General features: G+C 41.9%; 1 protein-coding gene across 1 annotated transcript in view; it reads right to left on the reverse strand.

The window, feature by feature from the left end:
• Positions 1 to 168: 168 nt before the first annotated feature.
• LOC112068625 (out at first protein homolog) overlaps positions 169 to 18398 on the reverse strand; it is a 31322-nt gene continuing 13092 nt past the window's right edge. Inside the window, exons 2-4 of the mRNA XM_024135804.2 lie at positions 5375 to 5509; positions 4791 to 4971; positions 169 to 2730 (exon numbers count right to left, since the gene is read on the reverse strand). Of these exons, the coding sequence (XP_023991572.1) occupies positions 2453 to 2730; positions 4791 to 4971; positions 5375 to 5509 (594 nt within the window). The 3' untranslated portion in view covers positions 169 to 2452. The remainder of the gene's footprint in view (positions 2731 to 4790; positions 4972 to 5374; positions 5510 to 18398) is intronic.

Here is an 18398-nt window from a genome sequence, read left to right on the forward strand (position 1 = left end):
TTTCCGGATATTTAGAATCTGCTCAGACCTTTGCTGAATAAACCCCCCCATAAAGTGCAGTGCAAAAGACGTGTCTTTATTGAAGGCAAAATATACTTTTGAATGGTAAATTGCATTATTTTTTCTGTGGTGTTTGCGAAGAGCGTACACAACTCTTTCATAGAAAAATATGTTTGAGACTTTATTCTAGTTTTACATAGCAAAAAAATCAATTTAAGCGTTAAGGCACATAGGTTACCATAGAATGGCCAGTTTGAAGGTAAAAAAAAAAAAAAAGGACATTTGGTTTGTCAGTTGGGAAGAGGTCATACACAAACAAAAGTGAACAAAGACATGGAATTAGCATGTGACAGAATAATCAGGAGAATTAAACAAAACAATTAGGTGCCAGTTACTACTGAATATGATTAAACACACATTAGGCTACTCAAGATGTAAAATGATGTGGTGAGGTATTGGAATCGGATAGCAGACAAGTGATCATATGTGGAATAAAATGTGACTTTCCTACAGACTGCTGATAATTTTAGTCCTACCTGAACAAAGTGTTCCTTGTGGAATGGAATCACAAAGTGAAAATCAAGGCCTGCATGTACATTTATAATAAATTGTGATGTTAATGAAATGACAATGGTGGTAAGGGTTCCACTGACTATTGTTAGACTTTGTTTTTCTCAATAATCCATGTGTCGGAGTTTGAAAGGAAAAAATGAGCTATGCATTGCATTAAAAGGGGGTGGAAGTATTGCATGATAAATGAAAGTGGCCAGGCAGTTGAGTAAGCACTAGATCCAACACAGCCTGGCTCTGGACAGAAATCAAATCTGATAGGTTGCAACTTTAGCCCTTCCCTGGAGAATATTTCCTTTGTGAATCTTTACTTTGGTTTAGCCACAAACTTGGAAAGAATAATGAAATATAAGCAAATCAACTTCGAAACCTATGTAAAATCATGRCCATCAGTGATTGAGCTGTAAATGATGTTCAAGTGAGTGGCATTCTCTTCAACCCCAGACTATTTACAAATACTCAGGTGATCTTCCATTGTGAATTGGGATTCATGAAAATGTGCTCCCAAGAAAATCACATTGACAGAAGAAAAACAACATTGAAGCTACTGTCATAGAATAGATAGAAGTAACTTGCTCTTCAACAACATACATTAAATTAGCATACATTTCTATACTGTTACCTAAATACAACACCAATAGATTTTCACAATATACACTGAGGGTACAAAACTTTCAGAACACCGCCTCTTTCCWTGACATTGACGAGGTGAAAGCTATGATCCCTTATTGCTGTCACCTGTTAAATCCACTTCAAATCAGTGTAGATGCAGGGGAGAAGACAGGTTAACAAMGGATTTTTAAGCCTAKAGATATGGATTGTGTATGTGCCATTCAGAGGATGAATGGGAAAGAACTACAACGCTGCTGGGTTTTTCCACACGCAACAGGTTTCCTGTGCGTTTCAAGAATGGTCCGACATCCAACCAAATTGACACAACTGTGGGAAGCATTGGGGTCAACATTGGCCAGCATCGCTGTGGAACGCTTTCGACACATTGTAGAGTCAATACCCCGACGAATTGAGGCTGTTCTGAGGGCAAAAGGGGGGTGCAACTCAATATTAGAAAGGTGTTCCTACTGTTTTGTACACTGTGTATATAATGTCTTGCTACAATTCTGTCTATTTGCTAACAGATGCAGAATTGGAGGAAATTAAGCTTGTATTTGACAAACCAAAGACAAAATGTGATGAAGATAAAACTTTTTAAAGATGAGTCATTTTAGACATAAGAATCTTGWATAATTTCACCTTGCAACCAAATAAATAATGCCAGCATCAGAGAAACATTATCGAGTGCAACCCGAGTTGCCATCGACCAGGAAGGGAGCTGGCTAAAGCTGTGTTATTGATGTCATAAGTCATTGTCTAACTGACCGTTCCGATCCCACGGTTTCCTGTGACAACATAATGGGAACGTTGTTCCTTCACCAGTCATCCCACGGGGCAAGAAATGTAGAAAAGAAGCTGCACTGTCCAGCCGTATGCATAAACGTGTCCTTATGAGAGGAGGTTCTTGTAGTCATTTTTATTAGCTGCGCCATATTGAGATGTTTTCCCAACATTGGCACAAACGTGCAAGAGTAATTTAGGGTCACAGTAGGTACCTGGACACTTCGGAGGCATCATATCCAAACTATAGGAAATGTCCCCTATAAAGTTATTGAGAGAAAATAGCTCCTGTCGCAAAAAAAGGTTTGTCTCAATTTCAACCTTCCCCATGTAAGGCATCAAACTACTATCATCTCACGACAGGATGCAGCCCAATGGTTTTGGGATGAACTGATGTCCAAATTAAATAAGGGAGTACAAGAAAAACATTGGTTTGTTKGRGGGGGGGGGGGGGGGGGGGGARGAGTCTGACCACACGGCTAGTGTACTGCTAAGTCTCCTCATCCCAGAGACAGAGCTGTTTGTGTGGGACATAGTAGGTGAAGTGGTAGCCTTTGCTGCAGCTTTTGATGCCACACTTGTAGGGGCTGCCTTTGCCTGTGGTGTCGCGGTTGCGGCAGTACTTGAGCAGGCAGGGGTACCACTCCAGGCGCAGGCTGAAGCTGCAGGAGCAGGGCTGCCACACGTCTCTCGTAGAGCGGCACGACAGCAGGACCGGGACCACGTCCACCGTCTGGGGCAGGGTCTCAAACATGGAGCCCTCCACTCCTACAGGTGCAGCAAGGAACATATTTGTGAGTCAATGCTCTAATAAGGTAGCCTGGTCCCMGTTCTGTTTGTGCGGTCTTGACAACTCCCACTGTGACAATGACCATAGGATTTGGCAAGACGACACAAACCAATATGGGACCAGGCTAGTAATAAGGAACTTTGTCATGCAAGAATGCTGTTATCTCTATTCACTCACAGATGGTTCACCATGCACTGTACTATGACCTTCATGCAACACTGTTTACAGTACTGTAGTGTACATTATATTAAGTCCAGTGTCTAGGCATAGATAAAGGAATAAGTTAGTCCTAAATATAAACTAAAAGCATTGTATTTGGGAAAAATCATTCACTAAACCTCAACTAAAACTTGTAATAAATAACGTGGAAATTGAGCAAGTTGGCTCAAAGTGGAGGAGAGATGGGCTTCATCACTGCTTGTATTCATAAGAGGTATTGACATGTTGAATGCGCCGAGCTGTGTGTTTGAACTACTGGCACACAGCTCAGACACCCATGCATACCCCACAAGACATGCCACAAGAGGTCTCTTCACGGTCCTCAAGTCCAGGACAGACTATGGAAGGCGCACAGTACTACATAGAGCCATGACTACATGTAACTCTATTCCACATCAAGTAACTCATGCAAGCAGTAAAATGTGATAAAAAAGATTTAAACAATAAAACACCTTAGGGAACTGCGAAGCAACACAAACATAAGCGCACACACATTTTGTGCTGTATATATGTGGTAGTGGTGGAGTAGGGCCTGAGGGCACACAGTCTGAATATATTGTAATGTTTTTAAAATTGTATAAACTGCCTTAAATTTTGGAAGAGTAGCTACTACCTTGGCAGCAGCTAATGGGGGTCCATAATAAATAAAGATAAACTAGACCCAGGGCTATTTTCAGTCAGCAAAACAGCTCTCGCAATACAACTATCACGAAACGTAATTATTTAAAGTTGAGCCAAGTATACACTCATATAGAAAAAGAGCTTTAGGAGCAAAAACAGACTTTCAGGGAGAGTGTAATCTTTGTTTACATTGTCAAAGACTAATAGTGTTATTGAAGTAGAACTGGGCTAGTTTGGTATGGTAGTGTACATATAGAGCTAAAATGTATTGGATTCATTTACATTAGTGCGAGTATGTGATTAAGGATGGGCAACGCCATTCCTAGAGGCCATAGTGTGGTGGCTTTTATTCCAGCTCATCATACTTCAGAGAGAGAGAGAGAGAGGGGGTGGGGGCTGACCTCTCCAAATGAAAAAGAGAAGCTGGGAGGACAAAAATGAAAAGGTGAAATGTATATTTTATTCCACGTCCGCACAATGGTGGACAAATGTGTATCGTGTCTTGAGAAAGGCCACTAGGACAAAAACATTGACTGAAAGATACAGATCAGCAGTTGTGAAAAAAGTGCACAATTGCCATACTTGAGTAAAAGTAAAGATACCTTATAGAATATGACTCAAGTGAAAGTCACCCAGTAAAATACTACTTGAGGAAAAGCTTAAAAGTATTTAGTTTTAAATATACACAAGTATCAAAAGTAAAAATCATTTCAAATTGCTTATAATAAGCATACCAGCAGGCACCATTTTCTTTCTTTTTTTAAATGTATTTTTACGGATAGCCAGGGGCACACTCCAACACTCAGACATCATTTACAAACAAAGCATTTGTGTTTAGTGAGTCCGCCAGATCAGAGGCAGTAGGGATTACCAGGGATGTTCTCTTGATAAGTACATGAATTGGACAATTTTCCTGTCCTGCTAAGCATTCAAAATGTAACGTGTCATTTTGGGTCTTGGGGAAAATATATGGAGTAAAAAGTACATTATTTTCTTCAGGAATGAAGTACAAGATGTCAAAAATATAAATTGTAAAGTACAGATAACCCCCCAAAAACTACTTAAGTAGTACCTTAAAATATTTTTACTTTAGACCACCTTTCAGTTTTGTCTCCCAGCCTCTCATTTTCCATTTGTATTAATTCCCTTTGGGATGACATTATCTGTGACACGCTGTGCCCACATTCATTCTATTGACCTCTCTCCAGCCAATGTTGGACGTCCCTCTCCCGGGTGTAGATGGCCTCCCGGGCCTCGCTGCACATGTTGTAGATGTGGCTGCTGAGCTGCCACGCCCGGCTCAGGTTCAGCGCCACGTTCATGGTCAGCTGGTCGTGACCACGCCTCTCCTCCGCCATGCGGATGGCGTGAGGGTTTTTCTGATGGACAGCAGGACAAAGTCAGTCATGTCGCCAAGGTCACTTTATCAAATGGGATAATGCTCATTCACGTCCCCCACTCCGAGCAAGGACACTCACTGGCCTTATTTGTTACTTGTTATTCCCTGTATCTTTCCTTTCCTTTATCACTGATCCGACACAGCAGGAATAGGTGAAAGCAACATAGTGGAACTACAAAGGAAGCTCTTGCTAGCAAGTATCATGTTGTGTTAGATCAGTGATTACCCAAAGGAGAGGAAGAAAGAAAGGATAAATGTAACATTCAAACAAGGCCATTCAGTAAGCGAATATCCCATCCCTCCCTGAGCTAATGCCTTGGCTTTAACTCAGCGACTAACAATCTTGAAGCACTAGAGTTAGAACCCCGGTCGGTGACACATACCTGTCTGAGTCGGGCCATGGACTCGCTGGGGATGAACTCGTTGTGGTTGAGGCGCGAGATGAAGCACAGGGCCTGGTACTGACTCTGGCCCCTCTCCAACTCCCCAAGGATGAGCGCCCGGAAAATCTTCACATCCTGAAGCGGAAAGAGGGAAGGAGACAGATCGTGAGGCAGCATGACTGCAACTACATAGGATCTGGGTAGTGTTCATTATGCACCAAATGGAAAAGAATGTTGAACAGCGAGGGACTTCTTAGACTTGTCCAATAAGAAAGATTTAAATTTGCCATTTAAAAAAAATGTTTTGCCAGGGTGTGCCATACTGTTTTGGACCAGTATAGTAGGCTTGAAACAAGTTTGGAATGCACATTAATCAACTGAATACTTAATTCTGCATCTACATTAGAATGAGAGATTTGGAGAAGAAGAAAAAAATCGAACATTTACAGTCTCCTTTCACTAGAACTGCTTATTTGCACAGTCAAATCGGTGCCCAAAGAGTTAAACTAAATCAACACCCATAACTTCAAAAGAAGAATCATTTAGTTACACTTTATGTTGACAAAACAGAAAGATGTTGGAAGGTTTTAGCATGACTTTGTTGCTGTTGGCAACCGAACAAGAGATCTGGCTGGGCCCCAAGGCCATAAAGAGCAGCTCTAGCCGAGGACAGCAAAGCCACAGACCTGTCTCCCCCATTCATCAGCTCTCCCTTCCCTGACATCCTCTTGGCTCTTTCTCACACACACACACCCCACAACACACACTCCTCCTCCTCAGCTTTTCACACACATCCCAAGCAGACAGCCCGCAGAGGAGAACCAACTTTAAGGCTTTTACTCCCGGGGAATAAGGAGGAACTCTCGGACAACTCAGATAAACAAGCTAGATCTACAGCCGCCTCCAACCCCCGTTTTGTTTGCCCTCTCAAGCTCTTTCGTCTCACTCTCCTGTTTGGGAAACTGTACTTTAGAGCACACACATCTATTTGGTCTCCAGAGATACTCGTAATTCATTCACCGCCTTGGATGGGAAATCTGGTAGTTGGTAGAACATGTTGCATGTAAACGCCAGGTTCATGGGTTCGAGTCCCGCTGGAGCCACCCAAACGAAAGTGTATGTACACACGACTGTTAGTTACTTTGCATAAAAGGCTCTGCTATATGGCATATATTAACGAGCTCAACCGGAGACAAACAAGCAGCTGATAATGACTCGGACATTCCTCCAGTTATTATAAGTCAGTGATGTTGTCGTTGCTTAGCTGATCTGTGTGTTGGAATAGCAAAGCACATAATTGAAGTATAAATCAGAGCCAGACATGAAGGAATCATGGCATAAGGGAACGAGAATTTAAGAAAACACAGAAGGGGAGGTAGCTATATATCTTATATAAGTAGTGGCAGTATAGGACCTCCCAGTCAGTAGAAAAATGGCGCAGCGGCACTGGGTGGCAAGATGAGAGCTGTGTGTGTGTGGCATTCCTGTCAGATAGCGAGAGGGGGTTGGGGGGGTGGACTGCTCCCAGGCACCCTCGGGGTCATTTCAGGAAAGCTCTAACAGCACTGCTCCTTTCCTTTAAAACCACCTCCGACCCCAGCCACCGTCAGAGGGGAGAAGCCCAGGCAGAGAGCAGCAGATGGGGGTAGTACAACGGGAGGACATGGTGATGCAGCCAAAGCTTCATGTCGTCATGCCAGGTGTTAAGACTGAGTGACATCTGTATATTACATTTAACATCCTGCTCTAAACTATGTTGGAGACCTATGTGAATTTCAAAAAGGCAAAAACTGAGAAGTGGTTTTTTTTGTATATATTTTTTTGTTGTTAAAATAAGAGCTAAAAAAAACATTTTATGTATGGGATTTTTGGGATACTTTCACTAACCCAGTAAATGGGTATAATTTATTCAAATAAATAAGATGACACCCTCTGTTCTATAAATACAACCGCACGAGAAGGACCATGCTTTTTGTTTGTTTGAAGTTGTCCTAACTTCTGGCTGCAACAGAAGCTCTGTGCCAAGTCACACTAGGTTGGCACCCTCCCAGTCCTAAGTACCACAGCTACACTGTGTGATCGAGGAAAAGAAAGACATTAGGTTACAGGATAAAAGTGAGATATAATGTGCAACCAATGATGGGCCGTGTCAGAAAATGGCACAAAAAAGTAGTACACCTGCTCAAATAATGACAGACTGTAAATAAGCCATGTCAAGAGCAAGGAACCATGCAAGGGAATATTCAAGCCTAAGCGATCAAAAGATAGATCCTACTTAAAAATATGCCAAGTGGGTTGGTATTGTTAAAAATTWAAAAAATATGCGCATTATGCTAATTTGTTTATGGGAAAAGCAAATGTCTTTAGCAGCAGATGGTGACAGAGTATTACTGATGTAATAAAACCAGTAACTGGGTTCCTGTGTGAAGAAAAAAAAGGGGCAATCCGTGATTGGTACACTACATGACAAAAAGTATGTGAACAGCTGCTCGTCGAACATCTCATTACAAAATCATGGGCATTAATATGAAGTTGGTCGCCCCTTAGCTGCTATAACAGTCTTCACTCTTCTGGGAAGGCTTTCCACTAGAAGTTGGAAAATTGCTGCAGGACTTGCTTCCATTCAGTCACCAGAGCATTAGTGAGGTCGGACACTGACGTTGGGAGATTAGGCATGGCTCGCAGTTTGGATTTCTAATTCATCCCAAAAGGTGTTCGATGGGGTTGAGGTCAGGGCTCTGTGCAGGCCAGTCAAGTTCTTCCACAACGATCTCAATAAAACATTTCTGTATGGACCGTGCTTTGTGCACAAGGGCATTGTCATGCTGAAACAGGAAAAGTGCCGTCCCCAAACTGTTGCCACAAAGTTGGAAGCACAGAATCGTCTAGAATGTCATTGTATGCTGCAGCGTTACGATTTCCCTTCACTGGAACTAAGGGGCCAAGCCTGAACCATGAAAAACAGCCCCTCCCCAGATTATTCCTCCTCCACCAAACTTTACAATTGGCACTATGCAKTCGGGCAGGTAGCATTCTCTTGGCATCCGCCAAACCCAGATTCGTCCACCAGACGGTGAAGCGTAACTCATCACTTCAGAGAACACGTATCCACGCGCCAGAGTCCAATGGCGGCGGGCTTTACCACTCCAGCCGACACTTGGCATTGTGCATGGTGATCTTAGGCGTTTGTGTGGCTGCTCAGCCATGGAAACCGATTTCATGAAGCTCCCGACGAACAGTTCTTGTGCAGACGTTGCTTCCAGAGGCAGTTTGGAACTCAGTAGTGACTGTTGCAACCGAGGACAGACAATTTTTATACGCTACGTGCTTCAGCACACGGCGGTCCCATTCTATGAGCTTGTGTGGCCTACCACTACGTGGATGAGCCGTTGTTGCTCCTAGACGTTTCCACTTCACAATAACAGCACTTACAGTTGACCGGGGCAGCTCTAGCGGGGCAGAAATTTGACGAACTGACTTGTTGTAACGGTGGCATCCTATGGCGGTGCCACGTTGAAAGTCACTGAGCTCTTAAGTAAGACCATTCTACTGCCAATGTTTGACTATGGAGATTGCATGGTTGTGTGCTTGATTTTATACGCCTGTCAGCAACGTGTGTCGCTTAAATATTTGAAGTGGTGTCCACATACAAAAGTATGTGGACACAGGTAGGTAGCCTAGTGGTTAGAGCGTTGGGCCAGTAACCGAAAGGTTGCTAGATCGAATCCCCGAGCGGACAAGGTAAAAATCTGTCGTTCTGCCCCTGAACAAGGCAGTTAACCCACTGTTCCTAGGCCGTCATTGTAAATAAGAATGTTCTTAACTRACTTGCCTAGTTCAATAAAGGTTAAACAAATTATTTTATATACATTTCAATCAATTGATTGAAATATATAACTTATGCCTCATGAAAGTACATGCTCCAAGCGCAAAATTTACAACAACTGTTTGATATAGTTATGATTAAAAAACCCATCTGCTAAAAGCAGAATATGGCCACATAATTATGTTTGGTTTTTCACCCAACATTCAGAAAAATCCCTGACAAAATGTGTGTTGCATTGATATCCAAAATTAAAAGAGACATGACTCTCAAATCGACCACCTCATTTACTAGGAGTCCTAGCCCATTTGTTATCTAACGTTTTAAAATGTCCGTGCACTGATAAATAGGCTACACCAGCTAAGTACGCCAAAGACGGAGGTTTGTATCCAAACTGACTATCTGCATCGGGGAAGAAAAGCCAAAAGCTAGTGTACCCACACAACTCCACTTGCAGGCTCAACGTATGATCTACAACATAGGAGAGGGTTAGGGCCCTTTTCATGGGTGGTTACTTTTCGTGGGAAGCTTATTTAAGGAGGTCCACAAAAGGCCTTTTCACACACTCAAAAAGGTCCTATTTACAGTGATCATTCTCTGTAGCTACGCTGTAGCCATGCTACCCCGATACCTTGAGAGAGAATATGCTGTTCGTGGCTGTGAAAGAGAGTAGTAAACTTCTGTCGACCCGTAACATTGAACGAACCCATTGAAATCAGACTGGTCACTGACTGCTAGCGGGGTTAATGGCAGCCAGTGAACTTTTCGACGCCAGTAAAGTTGTGCCAAAGGCCATCCCCAGAGTTCCCGTCGCTTCCTGTTTTCCAATCCACTCTAAGACCCTGTCTGTTTGATAAGGCTGCTGTTTGGAGAGGCCCAGCAGTCACAGATTGACATTCGGGATCAGTGGTTTACCCAGTGAGTGGTAGAGGATGAAATAAATCTGTGAGAAAGCCAAATGGTAGGCTTTTTCTTATCTTCTACTCCAACTGCCAAAATGCAGGTATACTGGTGAGGACATTTTTTWWAAATAATTACACCAAAATATGGAAAAATGTCAAACGTAGTAAACAAAAAAAGTTTACTACGTCGAGCACACATAGGGCAGTCGTTTGTAAGAGAGAACTCAGCCGAGACATCCAAACGCAGTGCAAACAAACTTCTCGAAAAGCAACAAGCCGGCTTAGATGCACACGGCTCATTTTTGTGGAGGGAATAAATAAATATAATATATWTTTTTTWAAAGTTAAGCATCATAAGGGATTACCACTCGTTTTTGTGATGGTAAAGATATTTGCATTGGTGTCTCAGAGACCTGGGTGAAAAGGCACAGGTGTACGAGGAGGATTAAGCCTCCCCTGCTCGGAAGAAAGACAAACAAACAAACAGGGGGAAGGAAAGGAGCTTGGCTGAGAAATGCTGGAGTTGAGACTAATTACGGAAACACTAAGAGAAGGAATGTGAAGTCAGATTTGGGGGTCGGTTACACCTGGCTGTTTTGTCAAGAGAATTAGCAAATGCTGGCAGGAGTGAAGGGACAATGAAAACACAGGGGGTACTGCTGCTGGAAGGCGTCCTAGTGGGTATTTAAACAGACAATAAAAAAGGTACGCTTTAATTAAAATGGCTATCTAGGTGAGAATGAGAACACGCCTAAAGGCATTGACAAAACACACACTCAAAATGTAAAGATGGTATGTAATATTCGTAATGCATGGCCAACAGATAATTCAAATGAATTAGCAATTCACAACAGTATTTTCCAAAATTAAAGTATTTGGAAAGGCCAGTTTCTCCAAACTAGCAGAAAAACATACCGGTTTATTCACGTGCAATTCGGATCAACATCAGTAGCTTGATAAGTGATGACCTTTGGCTGTAGCTTCAGTCCCATACGGCTYCAACCCCAACCTTTGTCGCACAGACTTCACATCCTGCAACAGGCAGCGGACATCAAAGATCCAGAGCAACCTCTTCAGAATCCAAATTGCTCAGGCATTTGAGTAAATACTTATCCGATCATTTCCATGGGGTCATAGAAATTTCTATTTTTCTAGTATCCTTCCGCTTTTACGTCAAATTTGAACCATATTTTTAGTTACTTTCATTTCCTGTTGTTTGGTGGATGTTAATGAGCAATAGCGAGTGATTACAGTTCTTCTTAAGGATATAGTAAATGGTTCTAACCACCCATTTTTTCCTTCCCTTTTGCCAAAGTTAGCACTGTAAATTATGCAATGCAGATAAGACAAGCTGTACGAATTCTCTTTTTATGACCTGAAGAAATGGTAACATGAATTTAGTTATGGACCGTCAAAGTTTTGTAGCTCAATCACGAGGGGATCATGTTTGGGAGGCCACAACAGTGACAACCCAAGGTAACCACACAGGACAAGGTGGCTCAACAAGATCCAGAATATAAACAGAGAACTTTAATTTGAGATGGAGTTGACTATCCCTTGAAAAAGGAAGACGCATGAAAGTTTAAGAATTACACCATCAAAATAGGTTTTATCGACATTTTCCCATTACTTGATAAGTTCAGGCCCCTTTGACATTTTTTAATTTACACTGAAAATTGGCCATATCTGATAGATTTTACAAGGTGGCTTGTTTTCCTTGTTGAGCTGCAGTTCAAAATATCCACAGAGAGTACAGATGGGTCAAACCAAGCAGAAACCATATCAAGTCTTTTTTCTTTAATAAAATTGTCTTAAAAAAAATAAAAAAAGGTTCAATGTTGTGCATAATTTGATTGTGAAAAGTTCAAAAAGGTATTTGGTGTTACGGTGTCTGCCCTGTTCCTCTCCTGCCTGGCTCCGATTGTGGGAACGACAAGAGACCTTATTATTAGCCGTGTTTAAAGCCCAAAAATCTGCCTGGCGACTCGGCGCAGTAGAAAGACATCAGCTAGTGGACGAGAGGCCAGGAGGCAGTCCTCAGTGAGAGCAGCCCAGAGGAGAGGACAATGAGTATGGGGGAAAAGGCTCTTCAAACTAACCTGGTGCCTGCTCTGTTTGTTCTGTGTAGCCAACAACCACAGGAGTGAGTTGGCTACAGCACAAACAGATACGGGAACAGGCTATCTGAAAACAGCAGGCTGTCGCCAAAACAGCTAACTTGGCCTAAAGTGAACCAAAAAAAGCTGCCTAAATGATGATTTCACACCAAAACAGCGAGGCTACCATCCTTAAGCCGCTTGTCTTAAGAGAAAAGACAAACTAGACACCATTCTTCTTCTCCACACCTCCGTCTTCAGTGTTCATGCTGACGGTCTGCTAAACTTCAAAGATATTGAGGAAATGCCCTGCAGTTCCTGTGTATTGCTCACATCCCTGTACTGCGCAACTACCCATTTGTTATCTGTGGAGCAGATCTCCCACACAGGGATCAATACATGGTGGGAGATGGAGTTCACATCCTTCCCACATGACTCAGTGCAGTAGTGGGACCTTACATAACTGCAGCGGGTGCATTCACTGGATGGCCCGSGTGGTCTTAGAGTTCTAACCAGAATGGTATCCATTCCTAAAACCACCTTTTCCAAGAAATGTTGTGACACTGCTTGCCCATTTAAAAAAAAAAAGTCTGACAAGTTTGTGCAAGTGACAATTGGGATGGCCTCAGGTAGGATCCCGAAGGCGAGGCAGTAAATGAGTCAACTTCAGATGCATTGCAAAACCGGACCCCCACTTCATATTTACAAGGAAATGCTGAGAGAMATTTCCCCAGAATTCCCACACATGAGCAACCGGAGATAGTGTAAGCCACCCAGATGATAATAATAAAAAGGTCGGAAAACAATGGCGCGATGGTAATTGGGCCGCAACGGATTCCAAGTGCTTGTTCAAGTTTCCAACTACTTGCCCMAAAAAATATGCAATGTCTGTGAAAGGTTAAAAAGGAATAGGCAGTTGCCAAACAGGTCAGAGATGTAGCCCAATGGGAATTGGCTCATAAAGGCCAACCGCTGTGCTCGCTGCTCTTTACAAACATGTGGGTGTGTGGGAGAACCAAATCAATTCATTCCGCGAGTTGCTTACCGTTTGGGCGTGTTCATAACTTCCCTTTATTTGAAGAGAAAAAATGTCTAGATATAAGACAGCCCGAGAGCTAAGTGAGTTGTGAAACACAATACATTTATAACACAGATAAAAGGAAGATTTAAGAGAGGGCCAATGTGCTCGTTCACACAACCGTGGCATTGTTGGAAGTGAGGCCCAGTAAATTTAGAGTGATAGTGTGTCAGGTGGATTCCCAACATCTGTTGCTCATCTCAGCCAGTGTGTGTGTGTGACAAATAAGCTGCAATTATAGTTTTGGTCACACGTAGGGGTGATATCAGGGCAGAGAGAAAGAATGTGTAGAACCTACACATCCAATGTCTGAGAAAGTGCTGGATATTAAGTCAATATTTACCGGCAATAAAAAAAAAGCACTCCAGTGTATGTATTTAAGTGTGTTTATATGACGCTTCAGCCCTTGGTTTAAGAACAGAACATGCACTGAATGTCTGAGTGATGCCAGACACACTGGAAGAGCCCTGCTAGAGCTGCCCTGTTAAACTGTAAGTGCTGTTATTGTGAAGTGTAAATGCCTAAGAGCAACAACGGTTTAGCCGTGACGTGGTAGGCTACACAAGCTCACAGAACGGGACCGCCGAGGGCTGAAGCGCGTAAAAATAGTTGGTCCTTGGTTGCAACCCTCACTACAGAATTCCAAACAACGTCAGCACATGAACTGTTCGTCGGGAGCTTCATGAAATGGTTTTCCATGGCCGAGCAGCAGCACACAAGCCTAAGATCACCATGCGCAATGACAAGCGTCTGCTGGTGTGGATTAAAGCTCGCCGCCATTGGACTCTGGAGGGATGAATCACGCTTCACCATCTGGCAGTCCGACGGACAAATCTGGTTTTGGCGGACACCAGGAGGAAACTACTATAGTGCCAACTATAAAGTTTGGTGGAGGAATAATGGTCGGGCTAGTTAGAGTGAAGGGAAATCTTAATGCTACAGAATACAATGACATTCTAGACAATTCTGAGCTTCCAACTTTGGGGAAAGCCCTTTCCCGTTTCAGCATGACAATGACCCCATGCACAAAGCAAAGTCCATACAGAAATGGTTTGTCGAGATCGGTGTAGGAGAACTTGACTGGCCTGCACCAGAGCCCTGACCTCAATCCCCTCGAACACCATTGGGATGAATTGGAACATCGACTGCGAGCCAGGCCTAATCGCCCAACATCAGTGCTGGACCTCGCTAACGCTCGTGGCAGAATGGGAGCAAATCCCTGCTGCAATGTGCCAACATCTAGTGGAAAGCCTTCCCACAAGAGTGGAGTCTGTTATACGAGCAAAGGGGAGGACCAACTCCATATTAAAATGGCCATGATTTTGGAATGAGATGTTCGACGAGCAGTTGCCCATGTACTTTTGGTTATATAGTGTACATGGTACCCAAATTCCTACATATAGTCCATGAGACAGACCCCCAAATGTGGGTCCGTCGGGCTCACTTGGTACGGTGTTGTCGCAGTGATTTGTTGAAGGTCTACAGTATGTCCCTAGAGTTGGAAAATGTGACGGCAGTGCAGCATTGGTAGTTCTCTGTGTGTTACTCTTTCAACCCTCTATTCCATTAATTTTCCCCCTCGGGATTTTACCTCATGACAATCAATGTCAGTATACAATAAGTTATTGCTCACTTATACCCTTTAGAAAGTATTCACACCCCTTGACTTATCCACATTTTCTTGTGTTCCAGGCTGAATTTGAAATGGATTACATTTAGATTTTTGGTTACTGGCCTACACACATTCAAAGTGGAATTATGTTTTTAAAAATGAATAAAAAAATGAAAAGCTGAAATGTCTTGAGTCAGTAAGTATTCAACCCCTTTGTTATGGCAAGCGCAAATAAGTCCAGGAGTAAAAATGTGCTTAACAAGTCACATAATAAGTTGCATGGACTCACTCTGTGTGCAATAAGTGTTTAACATGATTTTTGAATGACTACCTCATCCCTGTACCCCACACATAAAAGTATCTGTAAGGTGCCTCAGTCAAGCAGTGAATTTCAAACAGATACAACCACAAAGACCCGAGAGGTTTTCCAATGCCTCAAAGGGCACCTATTGGTAGATGTGTAAAAATAAAAATAGCAGACATTGAATATCCCTTTGAGCATGGGGAAGTTATTACACTTTGGATGGTGTCTCAACCATACAAAGTGTAATTAAAAACGTCACCATCCTCAAAGGGATATTCAATGTCTGCTATTTTTTATCCTGTCACTACAAAGATAAAGACGTCCTTCCTAACTCCATTACCAGAGAGGAAGGAACCCGCTCAGGGATTTCACCATGTGGCCAATGGTGACTTTAAAAAACAGTTAGAGTTTAATGGCTGTGGTAGGAKAAAACTGAGGACGGATTACCATTGTTGTTACTCCACAATACTAACCTAATTGACAGAGCGAAAAGGAAGCCTGTACAAAAAAAAAAAAATCATCCTGTTGGCACTAAAATACTACTGCAAAAAATGTGGCAAAGCAATTAACTTTTTGTCCTGAATGCTAAATGTTATGTTTGGGCCAAATCCAATTCACCTTTCAGCAGGACATTAAGATAAAACAAAAAGGCCAAATCTACACTGGAGATGCTTACCAAGAAGACAGGGAATGTTCCTGACTGCCCAAGTCAAAGTTTTGACTTAAGTCTACTTGAAAATCTATGGCAAGACCTGAAAATGGTTGTCTAGCAAGTATCAACAACCAATTTGACAGAGCCAGAAGAATTTTCTAAATAGTAAAAAGGGCAAATGTTGTACAATCCAGGTGTGGAAAGCMTTTATAGACTTACCCGGAAAGACTCACATCTGTAATCGCTGCCAAAGGTACTTCTAAAAGGTATTGACTAAGGGGTGTGAATACTTATATAAGTGAGAAATGTAATGCATTTCATGTTCAATAAATTTGCAAAGAATTTGGGGTATTGTGTGTAGATGGGTGAGGGAACACATTTATTCAATACATTTTTTAATTCAGGCTGTAACACAACATATAKAATAAGTTAAGGGGTATTAATACTTTCTGAAGGCATTGGAAAGCAGATTCACAGCTATCCATCAAACGTTTTTGTGATGTTCAGGTCAACAGAACTTTGACCTCTTTAGAGTACATATCAGAATGACCTGTATAAATGGCTTTAAAAAGGAAAAACTCACCAGCTACAACTATTGTTTACAAATCACCCATATTGTGCCATTGACATTAGAATATTGGAAGCTTAGCCATATAATGGGGCATCTCTGTTTTTGGATTGTAACTTCGGTGATAGAAGCACCAAATTGCGCACACACGGCTATAGCAGGGTTTTAAAAAGATGTATAGATACACAGCCATCACAGAATTTACGCATTAACCCCACAGAAGTTTTTTCCCCCCAATATGACCACCCTAGGGCCAGACGATACCAATATTGCAATACTTATTAGTATCGTGGCAAGTAAACAAAACACGAAGCGGATTAAACGGAAAACAGCCCTAATGTTGGGCATAAACATCATTATGTTGTCATCCAGAGTCCCATTATTCATTTCCCAAGCTATAGCACAAAATCTTTTGCATACAGCAGGTTTTTAAAGGACTAAAAAGAGTTGTCTGCTTCGCGTTTTCATTTTTGCCATGCAAAACATTGTGATATCGTTCCAGCCCTACTAACAAATCAATGGGGTCTTATTGGACAATTTCGCACGACCATAACTGTATGAAATGTAATTGTAGTTTGCCCAGAAATATTTCATAGTGATGTAGAAAACACAACCGAATGAGCCAAGTGTGCCAGATAAATATGTTAAATTATTAGGGCTGTCAAACAATTAAAATCGAGTTAACGGCATTAGTTAATCGTGATTACTCACAATTTGGCCCTAAATAAAATATTTTTTCCATTTCAAAAGCAGTGCATTGAGTTAGTCATACATTGCTTTGATTGTATCTATCTATCTATACTCCTCTGTAAACTGGTCACCTCTGTATACCTGTCTCAACTGGTTGATGCTTATTTATAAAACCCTCTTAGGCCTCACTCCCCACTATCTGAGATATCTACTGCAGCCCTCATCCTCCACATACAACACCCGTTCTGCCAGTCACATTCTGTTAAAGGTCCCCAAAGCACACACATCCCTGGGTCACTCCCCTTTTCAGTTCACCGCAGCTAGTGACTGGAACGAGCTGCAACAAACACTCAAACTGGACAGTTTTATCTCAATCTCTTCATTCAAAGACTCAATCATGGACACCCTTACTGACAGTTGTGGCTGCTTTGCGTAATGTGTTGTTGTCTCAACCTTCTTGCCCTTTGTGCTGTTGTCTGTGGCCAATAATGTTTGTACCATGTTTTATGCTGCTACCATGTTGTGTTGCTACCACACTGTTATGCTGTGTTGCTACCATGCTGTGTTGTGTTCCTGCCTTGCTATGTTGTTATCTTAGGTCTCTCTTTATGTAGTGTTGTCTCTCTTGTTGTGATGTGCGTTTTGTCCTGTATTTATTTTTGTATTTTTAATCCCAGGCCCTTGTCCCCGCAGGAGACCTTTTGGTAGGCCGTCATTGTAAATAAGAATTTGTTCTTAACTGACTTGCCTAGTTAAATAAATATAAATAAATAGTAAAATACAGAAAAACTAAAATGATCTACATCAGAATGTTTTAATAGTATTTTCACCATAAACAACAAAAGTMATTTTCTTGAAGTTTAACACATGTGCACAGCACACACACACAACCTTTAAGTACTGTTAAAACGTCAGGTATTCTAAATTAGTGTGAATATAGGGTGAAAAAAAAGAATTGTCTCTATGGATACAAACAATGAGCTTTTAAACTTGTCCAACAATGTTATGAAAACACTGTCCGTATCTACCCATAGTGAGTCCTAAATAGTAGGCTATTACGTTTAATAGTATGTGACATTTAGAAAATCAAGTGCATTAGAAATGCCCGGATGTCACTCATCTTGGCTTTGACAACAGTTGATCAATTAGATATGGCGATGCGCTACCGAAACCAACAAATAGCGGGAAAACAACGCAACAACGCAATCACATGACACATTATCAGTATGCAAAAATAGAACGTTTAATAGAATGCGACATTTCAAAAATGTAGTATGGTTTAAATGCCAGGATGTTATA

The sequence above is a fragment of the Salvelinus sp. IW2-2015 genome, unplaced genomic scaffold, assembly GCF_002910315.2.
Source record: "Salvelinus sp. IW2-2015 unplaced genomic scaffold, ASM291031v2 Un_scaffold611, whole genome shotgun sequence".
NCBI lineage: Eukaryota > Metazoa > Chordata > Actinopteri > Salmoniformes > Salmonidae > Salvelinus > Salvelinus sp. IW2-2015.